The sequence below is a fragment of the Rhinopithecus roxellana genome, chromosome 3 (genome assembly GCF_007565055.1).
Source record: "Rhinopithecus roxellana isolate Shanxi Qingling chromosome 3, ASM756505v1, whole genome shotgun sequence".
In the NCBI taxonomy this organism is placed as follows: domain Eukaryota; kingdom Metazoa; phylum Chordata; class Mammalia; order Primates; family Cercopithecidae; genus Rhinopithecus; species Rhinopithecus roxellana.
Genome location: NC_044551.1, coordinates 147,017,448 through 147,038,759, shown reverse-complemented (window position 1 = coordinate 147,038,759; position 21,312 = coordinate 147,017,448). Strand labels below are relative to the sequence as shown.

Below are 21,312 nucleotides of genomic sequence, written 5' to 3'. Positions count from 1 at the left end.
GGGCAGCCTGAGGCCGCGGGGCTGGCGGGGCGGCGGTCGGACCCTCCCCCGGGCGGAGGGCGGACTCCTGGACGGCCGCGCGCCCGGGAACCCGGCGCCCACAGAGCCGTGGCACCATGGCACCTGCCGGACGCCCGGGGGCCAAGAAGGTGAGTTTTCTCCCCCTTGATCCTCACGGAGCCCCTGGCCGCTGTGAGCGACTCCGTTCACACTCCCTGTCGATCCCTAGCCAAGTCCTGGGGCCTCGGCAAAACACTTGGACAGGACGGCCCTGAGCCTCGATTTTCCCAGTCACAGGTTGATTAGCGTTTATGGAGGCCTTACTCGGTGCCCGGCGCTGCACAGAGTGCTGTGCTCAAGTTATCTCCTCATCTTAACAATTATCCCCATTTCACAGGTGAGGAAACTGAGGTTCAGCGAGTCAGGCGACTAGCTCAGGGTCACGAATCCAGCCCCGCAGGGAGCGAGGATCAGAAGTCTAGCTTTCGGACTCAGGTCGCGCGCACGTTTTCTTCCCTCAACCGACCAGCACCCGCAGCTCTTTGGGCTAATCCGCCCCAGAACCCTTCGGACTGTCCCTCGCGTTTTGGAAAAGTCAGCAGCCTGGCCAAGCAGCCTGGCCTTGTGAGTCGCCGGCTGGCCTGAAACCAGTCCTGGATAAGGATGCCCCCAGAGCTGCGGCGCAGGATGGAGGGTGGGTGGGATTCGTTAGGACCCCTCCACCTCCTCCCACCCGGTGGTCCCCAGCTCCTGGCCCCTTTCCCGGTCTGGTCACCAGATGTTGGTTTTATGCCCAGCCATTTCTTTGTCGGGTATGTGTGGGGGTGGGAGGAAGGGGTGACTAAGCAAAATTAGGAAGGGCATGAGCTTGGACGAAGAACATCCCCACGACCATTCAAAGACACCCCCACCCCCGCCAGCCCTGTCATTCAGAGTGGGAGGAGGGGTGGAGGAGCAGTATATGCGTAGAAATGTGTATCACCGAGCTATTTATACTAAAAAGTTAGGAACGACCAAGATACTCTGCAATAGGGGATTCTAAATAAATTAAGGTTCATCTACTTAAGGTATTAGGCAATTAAATAACTTAGTATGAGAACCAGCAAAGTGCTTTGGCAATGTTAAGTTGCAAAAGGAAATATATCACAAACTGATCCCAACCGTATACAAATATTTATATACACACTGTAAGGAAGGACACAATAATGGTAATAGTTACACAAGATGTGGAATATTGGTTTAAAAAGCATGTTTTAGGATATTTTTTCAGATTATAAAAGTCAAATGTGAGCATTGAAAGAAATAGTTAATAAAAAATAATCAAAGAACATTGTGCTGACTTTTTTCTCTCAACTTTCTCTAACGCTATGTTCATCTTTACAGTTCATTTTTTTAAACGTTTTTAAAATGCCCTATTTTTGTTCAATTTCTTTGGGGCCTCTGCTGTTACAACACCAAGATTGTCACACACTAATCCATGTGAATGTGTACCTGGGAGTTAAGGGGTTAATGGGAAGGAACTAATCTCACCTCTCTCCTCAGCTAGCAGGTACATTTTAAGAATTCATTCAATTGCTACAGACAAGACCTCCAATTAGGTCTTTAATCCAAAAGAGCAGTTCCGCTGGCAATTCTAGGATGAGGGGGAGATATTTTAGATAGATTGGGTTTTTCTGGGCACCTCCTACTACACAGTGAAGTTGATCCCCACCGAGTATGAATAGAGATGTCTGGAAGCCAGATCTTAAACCCAGAGGTCTCAGGTAGTGATATCTGCAAAAAGGGGGCATAAATGCACCCTGGAGCTGGCGATCAGATGCAAGGCAGGTTCACCGCCAAACTGATGGGGAGGATGGGATGAAAATATAAATGTACTGCAAAATTAATGTATAGTGTTCCTTATTTTACATGTTCCTGTCTTTATACAGCTGACTTTTGATAATGCTAGTATAATGGTGAGGACCAACACACACTGGGGCCTATTGAAGGGTGGAGGGTGGCAGGAGGGAGAGGATCAGGAAAAATAACTAATGGATACTAGGCTTAATACCTGGGTGAGGAAATAACCCATATAGCAAACCTCCAATGACGCATGTTTACCTATGTCACAAACCTGCACATCCTGCACATGTACCCCTGAACTTAAAAGTTAAAAAAAAAATCTAAAGAAGAGATCATACTGGTATAGTAATTAATTGAGGTAGAATAGCAGTGAAGGAAGGGCTAAAAGATGCTCTGAATTCAAATCTTGATAACTTAGTTATTTTGTTAATGGATATGTAGAAAAATGGCCAATTGACCGGGCACAGTGGTTCACACCTGTAATCCCAGCACTTTGGGAGGCTGAGGCAGACGGATCATCTAAGGTCAGGAGTTCAAGACCATCCTGGCTAACACGGTGAAACCCCGTCTCCACTAAAAAAGAATACAATAAAACTAGCCGGGCGAGGTGGCGGGCGCCTGTAGTCCCAGCTACTCGGGAGGCTGAGGCAGGAGAATGGCGTAAACCCGGGAAGCGGAGTTTGCAGTGAGCCGAGATCATGCCACTGCACTCCAGCCTGGGCAACAGAGCGAGACTCTGTCTCAAAAAAAAAAAAAAAAACAAAAACAAAAACAAAACAAAATTAGCTGGGCATGGTGGCAGGTGCCTATAATCCCAGCTACTTGCAAGGGTGAGGCAGGAGAATTGCTGGAACCCTGGAGGTGGAGGTTGCAGTGAGCTGAGATCGTGCCACTGCACTCCAGCCTGGGCAACAAGAGTGAAACTCTGTCAAGAAAGAAAGAAAGAGAGAGAGAGAGAGAGAGAGAGAGAGAGAGAGAGGGAGGGAGGGAGGGAAGGAGGGAGGGAGGGAGGAAGAAAGAGAGAAAGAGAGAGAGAGAAAGAAAGAGAGAAAGAAAGAGAGAGAAAGTGAGAGAAAGAAAGAGGAAAGAAAGAAAGAAAGAAAGAAAGAAAGAAAGAAAGAAAGAAAGAAAGAAAGAAAGAAAGAAAGAAAGAAAGAAAGAAAGAAAGAAAGAAAGAAAGAAAGAAGAGAGAAGAAAAATGGCAAATTTAAAATGGTGGACAAATATCCAGATAACAAATGAAAACGTATTCCTCCCTTTACTTGGTAAAGTCAAAAGATACAAGATACAGTAAACATATATACTACAATTTTCTTAAAATCTACCTGATTTTCTGCTAAAGAGTAACATTTTTTCTTCTTGAGGACAAAAATTCTAGCATATGCAACACATCTGACATTTTCAAAACTGTCCTGTTTGTTTGCTAATTCTTGGTATAGCTTCTTAAGTATCTACTCATTTTAGTTGTTATATGAGGTGGTAGGGATATAGACCATTAAGATATGTCACCTGCCTCCAAGCCTCTTACAGTCAAACTGAGGTGACAGGTAAGTAACCAGATACTGCTATACAGGGGGATGCATGAATGAAGTGAAGCGAGACACAAAAGAGGTGTAATCACAGGTGAGACTGGGTCAGTGAGCCTGTGCTCTGGTAGCAATGGAAGACAGTTCAGAGCAGGGCTGGAGAGAACTGGAGACCATCTCAATAATCAAATGCAGTGAGGATGCTGGGGCATTTGAGAAATGTGTAATACACTTGGCATAACCCTGTGATAGGTTGGATGTGGGAGGTGAGAAGCTAACCTGCAACATCTGAATTCTGTGCCAGTGTTTTCCCTCGACAATTGTTTGATTAAATTTGATTCTTTTTTTTTGTTGTTTTTGAGACAGAATCTCACTCTGTTGCCCAGGCTGGAGTGCAGTTGTGCAATCTCAACTCACTGCAACCTCCGCCTCCCAGGTTCAAGTGATTCTCCTGCCTCAGCCTCCCAAGTAGCTGGAACTACAGGCGCTGCCATCATGCCCAGTTAATTTTTGTATTTTTAGTAGAGACAGGGTTTCACCATGTTGGCCAGGCTGGTCTCAAACACCTGACCTCGAGTGATCCACCTGCCTCGGCCTCCCAAAGTGCTGGGATTACAGGCATGAGCCACCGTGCCTGGCCTAAATATGATTCTTAACATGGTGAACCTAATGAAGTGTATGAGATTTTCAGGAAAAGAGTTTGTACACAATAACTGTACCTCTGACTTTCTCTTCTGTATTCCTGTGTAGCATTTATTTGTCACATTCTGCTGTAATTATTTGTTGATCTATTGGTTTTCCCCAAAGTAGCCAGACTTTGAGCTTGTGGAGGGCAGAGACCTTGTCTTATTCTGATGTTTATCCCACTTGCCTACAATTATACCTGACATGTGGAAGGTCTCAATAAACATCCAAAATTTAAGGCCTTTTTTATATTTCAAAAGTACAAATTGAAAAGAGTGGATTGCATTTTATGCAGGGAGGAGAAAGAAAGAGATGAGAATCACAGTAAATATTAACATTTCTTCTGCATTCAGCTAAAATTCAGCTTTAGATATAAAATATGGAAAAATACCCAGAGTTGAGAGCTCTCTCTGCCAAAACAGTGTTTATGTTTAACATAGTTCACACAGCTGGGCTCCATTTACCTGCCCTCCAAGTGCGCAGTGAAAAGAAGATGCTGTAGATATGGTGACCTATCATTAACTAGAGTTATTTACCTCTAGTTAAACCCCCTCTGATGGACCTTCTTGCACTGCAGAGGAAAGAAAACTAACCACATTGCCAGACTCCTTTGCAGCTAGGATCTGGATAAGAACTAGGATACCCAATCAGATGCACCGGCATGAGTCCGGGAAGGTGGAAGCATAGCAAGCATGGCCATAGTGCAGCATTCCAGTGTCATGTGAGAGGCAGCTGAGGTTGCTGGAGCAGCCTCCTTCTCCCTATATGACAGCTGTGTCCTGAAGCCAGCAGTTTACTAGTGGCTTCTCTTAGTTGTGGCAGAGGGTGCAGCCCCAGGCGGTCAATTCAGTCATGTTTTTCTAGGGTCATTCCTGGAAGCTCAGTGTAAAATTTTTATGTACCCATTTCTCAATATTAAACTCCTTTCTGCTTAGCCGGAGTGGTTTGTACCTCTGCAGCTAAACTGGACAGGGGGATAAAGCCAGAATAAGCCCCCTCCCTAGTCATGCCATTCAATGGCGATTGAGAAATCATTTAAGCCATATTTGACCTCCCATGTTTGGTTCCATACTGTTAACAGGACTGTCCTGGGAGGCTCTGTGGGAGGATCCTCACCCGTCTGCTTTAATTTCTGGTTGCTTTTATTAGATCCAGGATTGACCTAGGTAAGGACAAAGACTCCTGTAACCAAGATCAAATTAGCTTCCCACTTATTTTTTATTGCCTTTATAGCCTTCCAACCTCCTGGAAAAAGATTGAAGACAATAATATATCAAGTAATATGGCCAAAATGTGTTTGAGATCTCTTTGTTCCTTGGTATCCAAGGAAACTTGCTCCTGATACCTTGGGTGGGTCACTTTGTGTGGGGAGTAAGCAAAGGAGAAATAGCAGATGCCAGACACTAGAACAGAAGCAGTTTCTCTCCAAAATCTGTTCCTCCTCCTTCCGTAGGATTAGCGTTGGAGCTGGACACATGGGCATTCACTGATGATACTTCCTGGCTTCCCTTGCAGCAAGGTAGAGCCATGTGACTAAACTCTCACGCAGGAAATGTAAATGTCAATGAGATGAGTCACTTCTAAGTTGAGCTAAAAACTTTAGGATGAGCCTTGCCACACTTTGTTTCCTCATCGCTTGAGACAGAGTAATGAACGTGACTCTGATCAAGTTTCCCCCATGCTGAGGAGGACAGTACCCTAGCGCTGGGTTTGCAAACGCTTTCTGTAAAGGGTCAGATAGTAATTATTTTTAGCCTTGGGGGCCATACAGTCTTGGTGGTAACTACTTGACTCTGCTACTGTAGTGGAAAAGTGGCCGTTAGACAGTATGTAAATCACTGGGCAGGGTTTTACCTAAGACCGTTTTTACAAAAACAGGTGATGTGCCAGATTTAGTCTGTGGGCTGTCATGTGCTGACCCCTGCCACAGGGAATGGCAAAGCATTAAGATGAAAGGACTGTGCACTTTGGTGCACACTCCATAAAAAAGAAGCCCCCCACAAACAGTGGCTTTAAATAAAACTAGTTTCTTTTTCCTCTGTAAGAGGAAAGCCACTGTTTGTGGGGCCTCTTTTTCACAAGGCTTAGTTTCACCCTACACCAAACATGTAGCCCAGTAAGCTGTCTCTGTACCCTGCTTGATGTCTCCCTTGGATTCAGGAACTGAGGGGGTTTATATTGATTTCACAGAACAGATAAGACTAGTTAGAAGAGGCATCTGAGGCTTTTCTCCCTGATCCAGTCATTGCTTTGTGTCCGGCTATGGGCAGGCCTGAAATGAACTGGCCTATTATCAGTAAAAGGTTGTATCTTTCACTAATGCCGCCTAGAAAAGAGGCATCAGGATTGCTGTGGGGGATTGGGGGGATGGTTTGCAGTGGTCAGGGAAAGCATCTCTGAAAAGGTGACACTTGACCAAAGACCTGAAGGCAGTGAGGGGATGACCCTGCAGGCACCTGGGGAGATGTGGTTTAGACCAAGTGACATGTGAAAAGTTCTCTTATGCCCTTCGCAGGGTGTGTGATGGGGGTGTGGCTCACTTCTTCAGCTCCCCGCAGCTTAAACCCCTAGGCGGAGCATGCAGGTACCCCACCGCAGCGTCTAGGGGTGAATGTTTACAGCCCCCGAAGCCCCAGTGGGCATGTGTTACAGTGTGCTCTTTCAGCTTAGCTGTCCACTGGCAGCTTGTGTTAATCAGTTCAATTAGACCCTCTGCCTTATTGAAAGGACAGAGGACTTTCTGTATCCCAGGGTTCTTGCCAATGTACTGGAAAAACTGGATCACACATGGGCTTGGAGAATTAGTGCAAGGTTTTATTGTGTAGTGGAAGAAGCTCTCAGCAGATGGATGGGGAGCCAGAAGCGGGATGGAGTGGGAATGTGGGCTTCTCCTGGAGTCGGGCCGCTCAGCAGCTGGGCTCTCCTCTAACCACCCCTGGCCTCCGCGTCGTCTGTGTCATTCTGCCGCTGATGGCCTGCCGAAGTCTGTGTGTTCTGCCGGTGTGTTTCTTTCAATGTCCAGTTGCTTGTGTTTGTGTTTGCTAGGGTCTTCAGGTTTTTACAGGCACAGGATGGAGGTGTGGTGGGCCAGGGTGGTCGTGGAAAATGCAACATTTAGGCGCAAAAACAGGAGTGCCTATCCTCACCAGGGTCTGTGGGCAGAGGCCTGAGGCCTTCCTTTATCAAAAGGAAACTGCATCCCATGGCTAACTGCTCTGAATGGAACCTTTTAAATAAATTATGAGTGGGCTAAATAGAAAGGTGGTAAAATAGAAGGAAAAGAGAGTAGGAATTTAGAAGCTAGTCTGATTTTTTACTTCCTTGTCTCTGTGATCTTGAGCAAGTCAACCATTCTGGGCCTCAGTTTCCTCATCTATACCTGAGAATAAAAACCGTCTGTCCTGCCTCACCGGCAGAGTTGCTGGGAGTGCCATATGATAACACACGTGTGAACACACTGCATGATTACGAAGCGTTGTGTCCACTACGGTTCTGTTCAGTGACTGACACGAAGAAAAGGTTTATTTTTCTCACCTAATAAGAGGTCCAGGGGTAGCAGCCCATGGCTGCTGCACCCACCCAAGGATGTCTTAAGAAATCTGCCTCATATGGCTGTCAGATGACTGCTGTACTCCCAGGCATTATGTTGGCATTCCAGCCAGGAAGGAGGAAAATAGACAAGAAGGAAGGGAGTGGGCGTCTATGTCAGGAAAGCAAAACTTTTCCATAAATCCTCCACCAGCTTCCATATGTGTCTCACTGGCCAGCACTGTGTCACAGGGCTGCTCCCAGAGGCAAGGGAGCCTGGGAATTTTTTGAAAGTTGGGGGCATTGTCCCCCCACACACAAGAAAAGGGGAGAGAATGCACACTAGTTAGACAACTAGCCGTGTTGCCACAAACGCGTTGAAAAGCCAAAATAACTATCATGGAATCAGCACTATAATTTGACTCAGATTAAATGTTATTTAAGAATAAATAGTCTCAGCCCTTTCATTGTACAAAATAGGTACCTGGATTGGCCAAGAAACATAGTATGCTCGATCTTTCTGAAATATTATTAAGCACATTATTTTAACAAAACTGCAGCTCTAAGAACATAATACATCTTCACCTAAAATTAGAAATTGCTTTTAGAAAAAAAAAAAGGTAGAGCAGAGCTTAGGTGCTGTTTTTCTCTTCTTCAGGGGATTTTGGAACGCCTGGAGAGTGGGGAGGTTGTGATTGGAGATGGCAGCTTTCTCATTAGTCTGGAGAAGAGAGGCTATGTGAAGGCTGGGCTCTGGACTCCAGAGGCAGTGATAGAACACCCAGACGCAGGTTGGTGCCCACATCCCCAAGAGTGTCTGTCTCAGTGGTATTTTATTTAAATCTGATTGAGAGAAGATCAAGAAAAAAATAACAACTGTTTCAAAGGGGTGTTTTGCTTGCTAAAATGGCCAAGATGTCGAGACAATGGCAGTATGAAGGCGGAAGTATATGCAAGAAAGTGACCTCTCTCTTCCTTTTGCTCTCTCTCATACACACACCTACAGACATCACACACCCACACATCCACACGCCCACACACACTCCCACACACACACCCCCACACACTCACACCCCTAACCCTACATCCACATATACACACCCACACAACACATATACACCCCATATACACACCCACACACCACAAACACACGTACACACCCACACAACACACACACACTCACATACCCACACACACTCTCATACACACACACACTCACATACACACACACATCTGCATCTTAATGTATAGGCAGTGCTAAAATAGACATCTTAATGTTTGTTCCATGAATATTTACCTTGTAGATACACAGAGTTTCCTTAAAACAGCAAAGCTGTTCCTGCTTCTGATTCACCCTGCTGACAATGTGCATGGTTAATGGAACAGTGTGTATGGTGAGGGTGATTAATGGCAGTCACAGTGTAACAGAGCACAGACAGCCAGGTCCCGGGGTTGGGAGGGCAAGGAAGTCAACACAGTTTTATATCATCCTCCTGGCTGGAAAAAAAAAAAGAGCTAGAGGTAAAGAACTGTGATGGGATTAGATAGTTACCTGAAATTAGAACTTTAATTCTCTTCTGACTCTTTTTTGTGTGTGTTTGTTCTCCTAAATTAAAGTGGGAAAATAAAGCCAAAGAATGAAATGGGTGAAAGAGAACACTAGCTGAGATTGGAACTTTTGATTCGCTCTGATTTTATGTATATTTGCACAGCGTATCAGATAAACCTAGGATCCTGTCTTGGTTCTTCCACTGACAAGCTGTGTGACCTTGGACAAGTCACTTGACCTCTCCAAGGATCCATATCTTCATCTGTTTCACGAGGGCACAACACGGGCTAGGTGTGAGGACTCATGAGTTAACCTGTGTGAAGTGCCCTGCGTATCATCAGCACGATGGCCATTATGATTGGTGCGTCGGACACCCAGAGTTCTGTGGTAGAGCAGGACCAAGTTTTGTCCCTTTTGTGCTTAACAGGATGTTTTCATCTGGCCCAAGAAGAACTTGTTCTTAATGTTAAAAGACCTTTTTGCTAAACTGGGAAGAAAGTGCTGGAATAACAAGAGTAAGGATACGGGAGGAGGGGCGAAAGTGGTGAAGGTGAGGAAGGAATGACTTTTGGATAGCCAGGGAAAACTTCCAGACTGCTGTCTGATGTTCCCCAGCTGCTTGCTGCTGACTCTGATATGGGTGCCACCCACATGCATTCTGCTTTCTATGAGAAGCCCCTCACTTTACTTTGAGGGCTGCCAATGCTGACTATAGTAGACCAGCTATGTCCTTCACAACACAGGTATAGAATAAACCTCTCTGGACTAAGAGACCAACGGATAATTGGCCAATCTGGTCTTAATCTCTTAAAGTGACTGCACCGAGTCATTGAGGCCCATCACCAGAACAATACAAGGCTACTCTAAACAGTACATCCTGCCTATGAATTCTACTGACCTTAATCTATAACTTTTTATCACTACTAGGTTTGAACTGAGGTATGATTGAAAGAGATGGGAGTCAGTGAAAATGATAGCTTCTGTAATATTTCTTTGTTCATTTATTTCAATGTTTAAAACCCAACTACTTTGTAGTTCGTCAACTTCACATGGAATTCTTGAGAGCAGGATCAAATGTCATGCAGACTTTCACCTTTTCTGCCAGTGAGGACAATATGGAAAGCAAGGTAAACGGCAATGGCTGGGTGCGGGGAGGGAGTCATCTATTAAAAAATAACCTCGGCCGGGCGCGGTGGCTCAAGCCTGTAATCCCAGCACTTTGGGAGGCCGAGACGGGCGGATCACGAGGTCAGGAGATCGAGACCATCCTGGCTAATACAGTGAAACCCTGTCTCTACTTAAAAATACAAAAAACTAGCCGGGCGACGAGGCGGGCGCCTGTAGTCCCAGCTACTCGGGAGGCTGAGGCAGGAGAATGGCGTAAACCCGGGAGGCGGAGCTTGCAGTGAGCTGAGATCCGGCCACTGCACTCCAGCCTGGGTGGCAGAGCAAGACTCCGTCTCAAAAAAAAAAAAAATAATAATAATAATAATAATAATAACCTCTACATGGGAAGCTACGGCATTGACGATGTGTTACTATACTTTATTACAAAAGTTCCATATAAGTATCTATGTATTGTCACATAAAGATATATACTAACTAGGCTGGGCATAGTGGCTTACACCTGTAATTCCAGCACTTTGAGAGGCCGAGGTGGACAGACCACTTGAGCCCAGGAGTTCCAGATCAGCCTGGACAACATGGTGAAACCCCATCTCTACTAAAAATGCAAAAATTAGCTGGGCGTGGTTTGAGCCCAGGAGTTCCAGATCAGCCTGGACAACATGGTGAAACCCCATCTCTACTAAAAATGCAAAAATTAGCTGGGCGTGGTGGCAGGTGCCAGTAATCCCAGCTACGCGGGAGGCTGAGGCATGAGAATGGCTTGAACCTGGGAGATGGAGGTTGCAGTGAGCCAAGATCACACCACTGCACTCCAGCCTGGGTGACAGAGCAAGACTCCATCTCAGAAAAAAAAAAGAAGTTAATATATACTAAATGAATTAGCTTTCTCTCCCCATTTAGGTAGAGGAGGGGTCAGGACTAGGGGTGAAATAAACCATTGGAAGGGCATGGCTGTCTTCTTGTGTTATTTTTTAGAGAGAAAGCACTTCATAGATGCTGTTTTTACCTTCTCATTTCATTTTTCTCTTCTGGAGACATGGAGGCCCTAAAAAACACGACACTGGTGTAGAAATGAGAAAAAATGGGTTTAATATCCAGCATTGCCACCTATTGGTTGCGGCTTTGTGTAAGACACCTACCTGCATTGAGCATTGGTTTTCTCTCTGCAAAATGGAGGTAACGGTAGTACTTAAGTTCATAGACCTGTTGAGAAGAGTAAGTAAGATCAAAGATGTGGACGTATTGTGAAATATACTGCAAATGTAAAATGTTAACACGTGTAAATATTAATGCCCATTAATTCATTCAACCAACCAACATGTACTGAGTATCTGTTATAGTCCATTCTCTATGTTAGATTCAAAGATGATACAAAGGCATAGACCCTATCTGGAGGCTCAAGGTCAAGTATGGGAGGCAAACAAATAGTTATTAAAATCCAATGTGGTAAGTACAGTAATGGAAATATAAGGTCATGGTAACAGAGGAGGCTGTACCCAACTCTGCTGGTCTTCTCTGCTTGCATTGAAAAGAGTGGCTTATATGCATCTTACTTGTTTATTGTTCCTTTGGTTATCTTTTATATTTTACCTTCAAACTGCTAGGCTCACCATCTGAACTCTTGTTCTCTGACCTCAGTGGGAAGATGTGAATGCTGCTGCCTATGACCTCGCCAGGGAAGTGGCTGGCAAAGGTGATGCTTTAGTTGCAGGGGGGATCTGCCAGACATCAATATACAAATACCACAAAGAAGAAGCTAGAATTAAAAAACTTTTTCGACAACAGCTAGAAGTTTTTGCCTGGAAAAATGTGGACTTCTTGATTGCAGAGGTGAGGCTAGTATTACAGGAAAAGGATTGAGCCTATTTTGCAAGCATAACTGCAGAGTCTTCACATTCTATGAGGGTACTGGACAGTCTTATGCCCTCATTTCTTCCATGTGGGTGGTCAAAGGTTTATTTAAATGCATGGCAGTCAAGGTCTACATTCCCTCATTGGTATGCTAGGTTCTCTTGGAGCCAAAGGACAGACCCAGGAGAGGCCTGACCATAGCCTTTGATCTTCTAAGGTCTGGGTGGCTGCAGAAGCTGACTCGGGGGACTCTACAACCTAGAAGGAAGCATAGGGCACAGTGCATCCGGGAGCACCCTCTCCAGAGGGAGAAGCCAGGCAGGAGGGCACTGCATGTGTGGGCTGGGGACTGAGACAGCAAGGCCTAGAAGGTGGTGGCTGTCCAGGCTTGTCCAGGCCCCACCAATAATGCTCAGCACCCAGTAGTTTCCATAGCCTTCTCCATGCATGTCTTGCTCTTCTAGCCTCTCTGCTTTCGCTCAAGCTATGACATGTGAGTTACATTTTGAAGAAAGAATCAGTAAGTATTGGTCATTGATTGGACATGAAGGCCCAGAACATTCTCTTTCCTCCACTTCCAAAAAGAAAGTCCTCATTCCCCATTTCCCAACGTAACTGCTACTGCCTGGAGTCATGCCTTCAACCCACAACTTTACTCCAAACAAGAGAATATCCCCTGGCCAGGCGCGGTGGCTCACACCTGTAATCCCAGGACTTTGGGATGCCAAGGCAGGTGGATGGCATGAGGTCAGGAATTCAAGACTAGCCTGGCCAACATGGTGAAAGCCCATCCCTACTAAAAATACAAAAATTAGCTGGGCATGGTGGTAGGAGCCTGTAGTCCCAACTACTCAGGAAGCTGAGGCAGGAGAATGGCTTGAACCCATGAGGCGGAGGTTGCAGTGAGCCAAGATAGCGTGCCACTGCACTCCAGCCTGGGTGACAGAGTGAGACTCTGTCTCAACAGAGAGAGAGAGAGAGAGAGAGAGAGAGAGAGAGAGAGAGAGAAAATAGCCCCCACCATTATTCCTCCTGGTCGCCCCACTGAACTCTGCTGAAAACTTTGCCTCATCAACCTGCCCACGCCTGGCCAACCCCACTGGGAACAGACATCTGCAGGGACAAGCACAAACTCCACCCTCTGTGCTTTCCAGATAGATGATGACACCACTCTGTTTGTTTAAGAACCCATCTTTTGATTCTCTCTGTCATTGCTCACACTGCTTCTGCAGAATTTGTTTCTAACTCAAGAGGGAAGAAACGGGAAGATTTCTGGCTTTTCTTTAGTTGCCTTAAGGTCAGCTTTTCAGCTGTGGCACTGAAGGGGGTTCCTGGGAAGCACCCCAGAAAACGACACAGGTTTACCAGACAAGATGTCCTGTCTGCCACTAGCAAAGAAAGGGAGTAGCTATCTCTCCCAAGCTGTGCCTCAATCTCCTCATCCAGGGAAATAGTATTTCCCTTCCTACTTTATGGAGTACTTATGAATATCTAAGTAGAAGCGAATATAAAAGCTCTTTGAAGTATGTAACACATGATAAGCTACTCATTGTTTCAGAGATTACCCCAGTTTTATAAGAGATGAATCTAAAATTTTTTAGCGAAACTTTTCCTCCTTCAAAATTATGATTTTAAATACTCAGTTACTTTGAAAATCTCTGGGTGTGTTTTCTTCTTTTTTACTCATAGGCATCATCTCACTGAATCAAGGATCCCTGAATGAAAAACTGTAAGTTATTGTTATAGGAATGAAAATATTTACTTGGAAAGGTATTCTTTAATCAGTCTTATAGACACACATTCCTTAGCAAGTTTTATTGTATATGTTTATATTCTATTTGGTAATTTTTATAACTGTCTTGCTATATTTACCTTTACCATTCAAAATCTGCTTTATGTTTGGACCAAGGGGACAAGTGACATTTCTCTTAGTATTTTGAGCATGTTGAAGAAGCTGTGTGGGCTGCGGAAGTCTTAAAAGAAAACGATAGACCCGTGGCAGTTACCATGTGCATAGGCCCAGAGGGAGACATGCATGATACAACCCCCGGAGAATGTGCCATGAGGCTGGTGAAGGCAGGTAATTTGGACCCATACAGTGATACACAGCTCAGTTGTTGCTTATGAAATTTAACAAAGTGTGCTTGATACTGTGAGAGCAGTTTGGAAATAATAGAATTAACTCCAATCAGTTTTCTTATCTGTAAATTGTGGGAGGTGGAGGGGGATAGCTAACCTCTAAGGTACCTTCCAACTATTAAGAAAAAAAAATAAACAAATAAATAAGTAATAAAATGTAAGTGTTATTTCTTTGCACAGGGGCTTCCATCATTGGCGTGAACTGCTGCTTTGGGCCCGAGACCAGCTTGAAGACGATGGAGCTCATGAAGGAGGGTCTTGAGCAGGCAGGGCTGAAAGCGCACCTCATGGTGCAGCCCCTGGGGTTCCACACGCCCGACTGTGGCAAAGAGGGGTTTGTTGACCTCCCAGAATATCCCTTTGGTAAGCTCAGGTGCCTAGTAGAGGTCTTTGATTTCTCGTTGTGACAAAATCCAAATGGCTATAATAAATTGTGGCTCAGTTTTACAATAAGAAACTGCATATGACAAAACATTCAGTGTTAACCAAAAATGAGCTACCAGAAGAATGCATCATCTAAAGTTTACAATTTTTTTTTATCGGAAAAACTGCTCATTAGAGCATCCATCCTTTGAAAATGAGAACAACAACAGAAATGCTGTTAACTATTGTGATACAGGACTGGAGTCCAGAGTTGCCACCAGATGGGATATTCAAAAATATGCCAGAGAGGCCTACAACCTGGGGGTCAGGTACATTGGCGGGTGCTGTGGATTTGAGCCCTACCACATCAGGGCAATTGCAGAGGAGCTGGCCCCAGAAAGGGGCTTTTTGCCACCAGCTTCAGAAAAACATGGCAGCTGGGGAAGTGGTTTGGACATGCACACCAAACCCTGGGTTAGAGCAAGGTAAGCATTTTTAAATTAACATTCTTATTATTTTCCTTTAATCTAATTTTGTTTATTGTTGTAAATGTTATGCATGCATATGGCAAAAAGTATAGAAATGTATAAAGTGAAAAGTAAAAATTATCCCCTTCCTGACACCAGTCCCATTTCCAAAATTGTCTTCAGTCCATTTGGGCTGTTAGAACAATACCATAAACTGGGTGGCTTATACAAAACAGAAATTTCTTTCTCAGCTCTAGAGGCTGCAAAGTCCAAGATCAAGGTGTCGGCAGATTCAGTGTCTGGTGAAGGCCTTATAGATGGTAAAGGTCGTCTCTAAGGAAGCAGGCATTCCTTACAGATGATACCTTCTTGCTGTGTTCTTACATGGTAGATGGGGCACCACAGCTCCCTGGGGTCTCTTTTCTTTTTTTTCTTTTTTTTTTGTTTTTAAGACAGCATCTGGCTCTGTTGCCCAGGCTGCAGTGCAATGGCGCAATCTTGGTTCACTGCAACCTCTGCCTCCCAGCTTCAAGTAATTCTCCTGCCTCAGCATCCTGAGTAGCTGGGATTACAGGCGCCCACCACCACACCCGATTAATTTTTGTATTTTAGTAGGGACGGGGTTCCACCATGTTACCCAGGCTGGTCTTGAACTCCTGACCTCGTGATCCGCCTGCCTCGGCCTCCCAAAGTGCTGGGATTAGAGTGGGGCCTCTACTAGTCCCATTCATCAGGGCTCCACCCTCATGACCCAATCACCTCCCAGTGGCTCCACCTCCTAATATCATCACATTGGTGAGTAGGTTTCAACATATGCATTGTGGGGGACATGGATGATCAGACCAGGGCACAGAGGAAACCTGTTTGTCATTTGTAGTTTGAAATCTTGTACCTCTATTTCTTTCGTCATCAGTTTTAAGTGGTTATTATTGATAACCCTTTATGAAAGCTGAGGGATTTAAATCACACAGTCTTCCCCTTTCCCCCATTCTCCTTTTTCCAGTTTTGATTCGTTACATTTTTATTTCTTCTGTTGGATATCATCTTTTTAAGTTAAAATTATATATTTAATCACCTGTTTCTTAGTTCATCACTATAAGGCAGGAATCTCTTGACTCCACTCTCTGTAAAATAAGAATAGATTGCCTTCTGCTTCTTTCCACTTTCTTTCTCTCATCTACCCCTTGGTGTCTTTAAGTTTTACCATACTTTACTATCATCAAGGTTTATAACCATTTTGTTCTATTCTATAGTTATAATTGTCTTTCAAGCATTCTCTGTAGGTTGATCCTAAAAATATAAAATCAATGAATAACATTTACAATATTATTATAATTTTTACATTAAACAAGCAAGACTCATGAAACATAATTAGAACTCACTTTTATTTTTGTCTCCCTCTATCCCTTTAAACCTACTCAATGAATTCCTTCCTTTGTTCCTATTTGAAAATACTGACATGCTCTAGAACTTCTCTGGGTGCTCTTAGGCAATGAAAAGTTCCATAATCACTTTATTTCACAGATAGTCTCAGTTCAGTAATTAAAAGTGTTTAGGACTGGGCACAGTGACTCACACCTGTAATCCTAGCACTTTGGGTGGATCACCTGAGCTCAGCAGTTCAAGACCAGCCTGGCCAACATGGCAAAACCTCATCTCTACTAAAAATACAAAAGTTAGCCTGGCGTGGTGGCAGGAGCCTATAATCCCAGCTACTCGGGAGGCTGAGGCAGGAGAATCGCTTGAATCCAGTGGGGTGGAGGTTGCAGTGAGCCAAGATTGCACCACTTCACTCCAGCCCGGGGAATAGAGCGAAACTCCACCTCAAAATGAACAAACAAAAAAAACCCCAAAAATAAAAAATAAACAAAAATGTTCAGGTTCATGGCAAATCAAAACTTAGAGCATGTTTGAAACTTGAAGCTTCTCCCTTTGTCCAACAACAGCCTTCCACAGACAGGAAACCAGGAGAGGCCAACGTGCTGCTTCTCTTTCTCTGTCTTATGCTCCCAACCCTCCCTTCCCATCTGCTACCCGTGGTTTCTGGCCTCCTCAGATTCAAAGCAAGAAGAGAGAGGATGGGCGAAGGAGTAAGACTGTTGTTGCTTGCCTGGCACTCTGATAGGAAGCCGGCGTGCTTTGAGCCTGGCAGATCTTTGTGAGCACGCTCATGGGTCTTCAGAGGCTTCCACTGGAAACTTTTGTCTGTAATTCTCATGCCACACGCATTTTTCTGACTGTGACTTCCACCTCAGACAGTGGCTTTTTCAACCAGGTCACTCCAGATATACTCTGATCTGGGGGTCCCATTGTCCTTCCTGGTGATTCTCTTGGGCCAGATTTTAGATAGCTCAGGCTGGCTCTCTTGCTCTCATTAGACTCAAAACAGCTTTCACCCTTCCTTTCTACAGACAAGCCCTGAGAGTGTGGTCTGACCCCAATTTAACAGCACCCCTTTTGCCCACAAGCAAGGTAGCTGGCCCATTGTTCTCCTGTGGTCTAGATTTTCCAGGGGAGAGTCAGGTGAGTCATCTGGCTGGTTTGTGGCCACCTCCTTTAAACTTCTGCTCAGTGTCTGTCTTGCAACTCCCCTTGATACCTAAAATCCGTCATGCCTTGGTGTTTCCAGTCAAACTTCCAATCTAATACTCTGTTGCAGGAATAATAGAAAATTGTTGCATTTAGAAAAACATTCACTGTAGAACAAAGTAGTGTTCTGCAGTGTTCTGTGTTCCTTTATCCATGGGACCATGGATAAAGAGAAATAATCCTATTTACAAAACTTAAGCTACCTGTTGGAGAATGTTCCAAGCATCAAGGTCAAATGAATTTTCTTCTCTTACATTCCCACGGATATATTGTCCAAATCCATGCCATATTTCAATTGGCTTCATACTTGGTCTGACTTTCTTTGTATAGCTTTTGATTTTCAAGAGATTTCTGATTAACTTCCTTTTTCATTGTTGAAAGAAAAATAACAGGGCTTCACTTCCCCTGAGGTCTTACAATTACTGTTCTGTTACGGATCATTGTATTTCACACACACACTCTCATACTCTTTCTCTCTCCTCTGTCTCTCCATATAGATAATCTTTTGTGTATGTATGTGTATGTATATATACATGTGTATGTATATCTGTTGATATAATTCCATCTCCCTTCCATCTTCTAGAACTAGTCTCAATCTCTGCTGTCTTCTCTTTGTTCAGTACTCTTATGTACTTCACCCATTTTGTGCTTATTTATTCATTTCAGTGGGATTGAAAGTCTTCATTTTTGGACTGGAAAAACTTGCCTAATGCAAATTTACTTAGGTTGTAAAAGTAGGCAAGAATAATTTAGCCGAAACTTTCTTCTAGAGGATATGGATATTTACCAGAGAAGATGGTTTGTATATGTGTCATACTTTTTAAAAAGTACTAAATATAAATATAATTAAAAGGTGAGGAAAACATACTTTACTGATGATTAAAATAGTTTAAATAGGTGAGAAGTTTATTTAATTATCATCTGCTAGGAATCCTTAAAATTCATTAGCTATTAGAATTAAAACATTATTCTATAGACCAAAGCAAGAAGACACCCTTTGTACCCTGACTCCCAAACCTACTGATATTCACAGAAATTTATGACTACACAATAAACACTAGATTTCTGACATCTTATCACCCAAAAATATTGATTTACTCATTGTTTTGTAAGTGAAGTAGAAAAAATGATAAAAATATATTTATCAGAAAGGGCTGTGACCAGGGACCTTGTACTCTTCTTTCTTTGTCTAACAACAAGAAACAAATATTGGTTAAGTAATTTGTATTATTTTCTTAGTTACTTTTTGGAGAATTATACTTTGACTCATTACATTAAAAACTGTTCTCATATTCTTCTCATTACACTAAAATATTGATAGAGTTAGAAGGACTCTGTTAGAAATTTCAGAATAAATATAATTCATAAAAGTATATGAAATTTAAGGCTGGGCATGGTGGCTTATGCCTGGAATCCCAGCACTTTGGGAGGCCAAGGCAGACGGATCACTGGAGCTCAGGAGTTTGAGACTAGCCTGGGCATCATGGGGAGACCCTGTCTCTACTAAAAATACAAAAATTAGCCTGGTATGGTGGTGCACACCGGTAGTCCCAGCTACCTATGGGGCTGAGGCAGAAGAATTGCTTGAATCCAGGAGGTCTAGGCTGCAGTGAGCCAAGATTGCGCCACTGCACTCCAACCTGGGCAACAGAGCAATACCCTGTCTCAAAATAAAAAGTATGTGAAATTGAAATACCTTGTCTTTTTCTGAAAGGTGGTATGAAACCTAATGATTGTTATTGAAATGTGAGAAAAGCCCCTGGCATTAATGGATATGGACATAGTTTTCTGTCTGTATGTTATAACAAAAGTTCTGCTTTAGCCTGATTATCTGCCAAGTTTTGACTCGGGTGTGTGTGTGTGTGTGTATGATTATGTACATATACATACACATATACATATATGACATATTGGACTTACAGGCAAGACTTTTAATTAATTAATTATGTATACATTAAAACACAGGGCTCGAAGGGACTATTGGGAGAATCTGCTGCCAGCTTCAGGCAGACCTTTCTGTCCTTCGCTGTCAAAGCCAGACGTCTAAGGAGTAGTGAAAGAAAACCCTGAAATAACAGAACAGAAAAAAGTTGCCCTCAAGCCCGACCTGGAACCCTTCCTCGCCTTCATCCTCACCATGCCCTGCTATCTCCAGCTGCTGAGCAGCTGAGGTTCTGCAGCCCCTTCCCTTCCAGTCCACAAGCGCGTACATATTGAGCTCCTGCTGTGGTTAAGCACTGCAACAGACGCTACCAGAGATGCAGAGAAGCGAGAGGCACCTTGTCCTCCAAGAACTTACTGGCCAATAATGCTGCAGTGCATTCCTTTGAAGATCATCAGGAATAGCCAAACTTGTCTTTGAGGGTGAATTTGACAGTTTAAAATAATCAGAAGTCACTGAGACCCAAAGCTAGTGAATAATTCAAGTGACTAAGTTAGGTACTTGAGGATGATAGAGCAACACTAAACTAAAGCAATGAGTCTGCTTTTCTTTAATGATTTATATGATAACTCCAAAGGCAATCCCAAAAGAAAAGATGTAAAGAATTTTTTTTTTGTTTTTTTTTTTTTTTGAGGCGGAGTCTCACTCTGTCGCCTGGACTGGAGTGCAGTGGCCGGATCTCAGCTCACTGCAAGCTCCGCCTCCCGGGTTTACGCCATTCTCCTGCCTCAGCCTCCCGAGTAGCTGGGACTACAGGCGCCTGCCACCTCGCCCGGCTAGTTTTTTTGTATTTTTAGTAGAGACGGGGTTTCACCGTGTTAGCCAGGATGGTCTCGATCTCCTGACCTCGTGATCCGCCCATCTCGGCCTCCCAAAGTGTAAAGAATGTTTTGAGCAATGGTAGGATTATTGAAATAAATGTATAACTATCCAAAGTGATTACTTTCAAAGATGATTTTTACTTAACGATATTAGGTCCGGCCAGGTGAAGTGACTCACATCTGTAATCTCAGCACTTCGGGAGGCCAAGGTGGGTGGATCACCTGAGGTCAAGAATGCAAGACCAGCCTGACCAATATGGTGAAACCCTGTCTCTACAAAAATACAAAAATTAGCCGGGCATAATGGCAGGTGCCTGTAATCCCAGCTACTCGGGAGGCTGAAGCAGGAGAATCGCTTGAACCTGTGAGGCAGAGGTTGCAGTGAGCCGATATCAGGCCATCGCACTTCAGCCTGGGTGACAGTGAGACTCCATCTCAAAAAAAAAAAAAAAGATATTAGGTCCTAGAATTTTTAAAATATGTCTTCATAATCTCAGGTAGCTAGGTTATAAACTATTTAAAGACAAGATCACATGATAAGCTTCTCATAATTCTCCTTACTTAGCATTGTGTTAGACATACTAATAGGTGCACAGTGAAATACTTACTGTTGATTGTTTAAAAATAAGTCAAAATAAACAGTTTTAGAAAACCTTTTCAAAAGTCAGAGTTCAGGCCATGGGCAGGGGCTCATGCCTATAATCCCAGCACTTTGGGAGGCCAGGGTGAGCAGATCACTTGAGGTCAAGAGTTCAAGACCAGCCTGGCCAACATGGCAAAACTCCATCTCTACTAAATAAAACACAAAAATTATCCAGGCATGGTGGTGCACGCCTGTAATCCCAGCTACTTGGAGGTTGGGGCATGAGAATTGCTTGAACCT

At 43.9% G+C, this 21,312-nt stretch overlaps 2 protein-coding genes across 2 annotated transcripts in view; one reads left to right on the top strand and one right to left on the bottom strand.

The window, feature by feature from the left end:
• The first annotated feature begins 56 nt into the window (after positions 1-56).
• Positions 57-20,243, top strand: BHMT2 (betaine--homocysteine S-methyltransferase 2). Its single transcript, XM_010364102.2, has 8 exons — positions 57-149; positions 8,239-8,371; positions 10,165-10,256; positions 11,896-12,087; positions 14,041-14,188; positions 14,428-14,610; positions 14,867-15,095; positions 19,632-20,243. The coding sequence occupies exons 1-8, from the start codon at positions 117-119 to the stop codon at positions 19,711-19,713; spliced, it is 1,092 nt and encodes a 363-aa protein (XP_010362404.2). The 5' UTR covers positions 57-116; the 3' UTR covers positions 19,714-20,243.
• LOC115896493 overlaps positions 11,091-21,312 on the bottom strand; it is a 152,587-nt gene continuing 142,365 nt past the window's right edge. Inside the window, exon 2 of the transcript XR_004056376.1 lies at positions 11,091-11,460. The gene's annotated coding sequence lies outside the window, so the exon portion shown is untranslated. The remainder of the gene's footprint in view (positions 11,461-21,312) is intronic.

Excerpts from the sequence above, each read along its gene's own strand:
- BHMT2 (XM_010364102.2), top strand. The coding sequence starts at position 117 with ATGGCACCTGCCGGACGCCCGGGGGCCAAGAAG. Across the intron at positions 8,372-10,164 it reads GATAGAACACCCAGACGCAG|TTCGTCAACTTCACATGGAA; the intron begins GTTGGTGCCCAC and ends ACTACTTTGTAG. Across the intron at positions 14,189-14,427 it reads CATGAGGCTGGTGAAGGCAG|GGGCTTCCATCATTGGCGTG; the intron begins GTAATTTGGACC and ends TTCTTTGCACAG.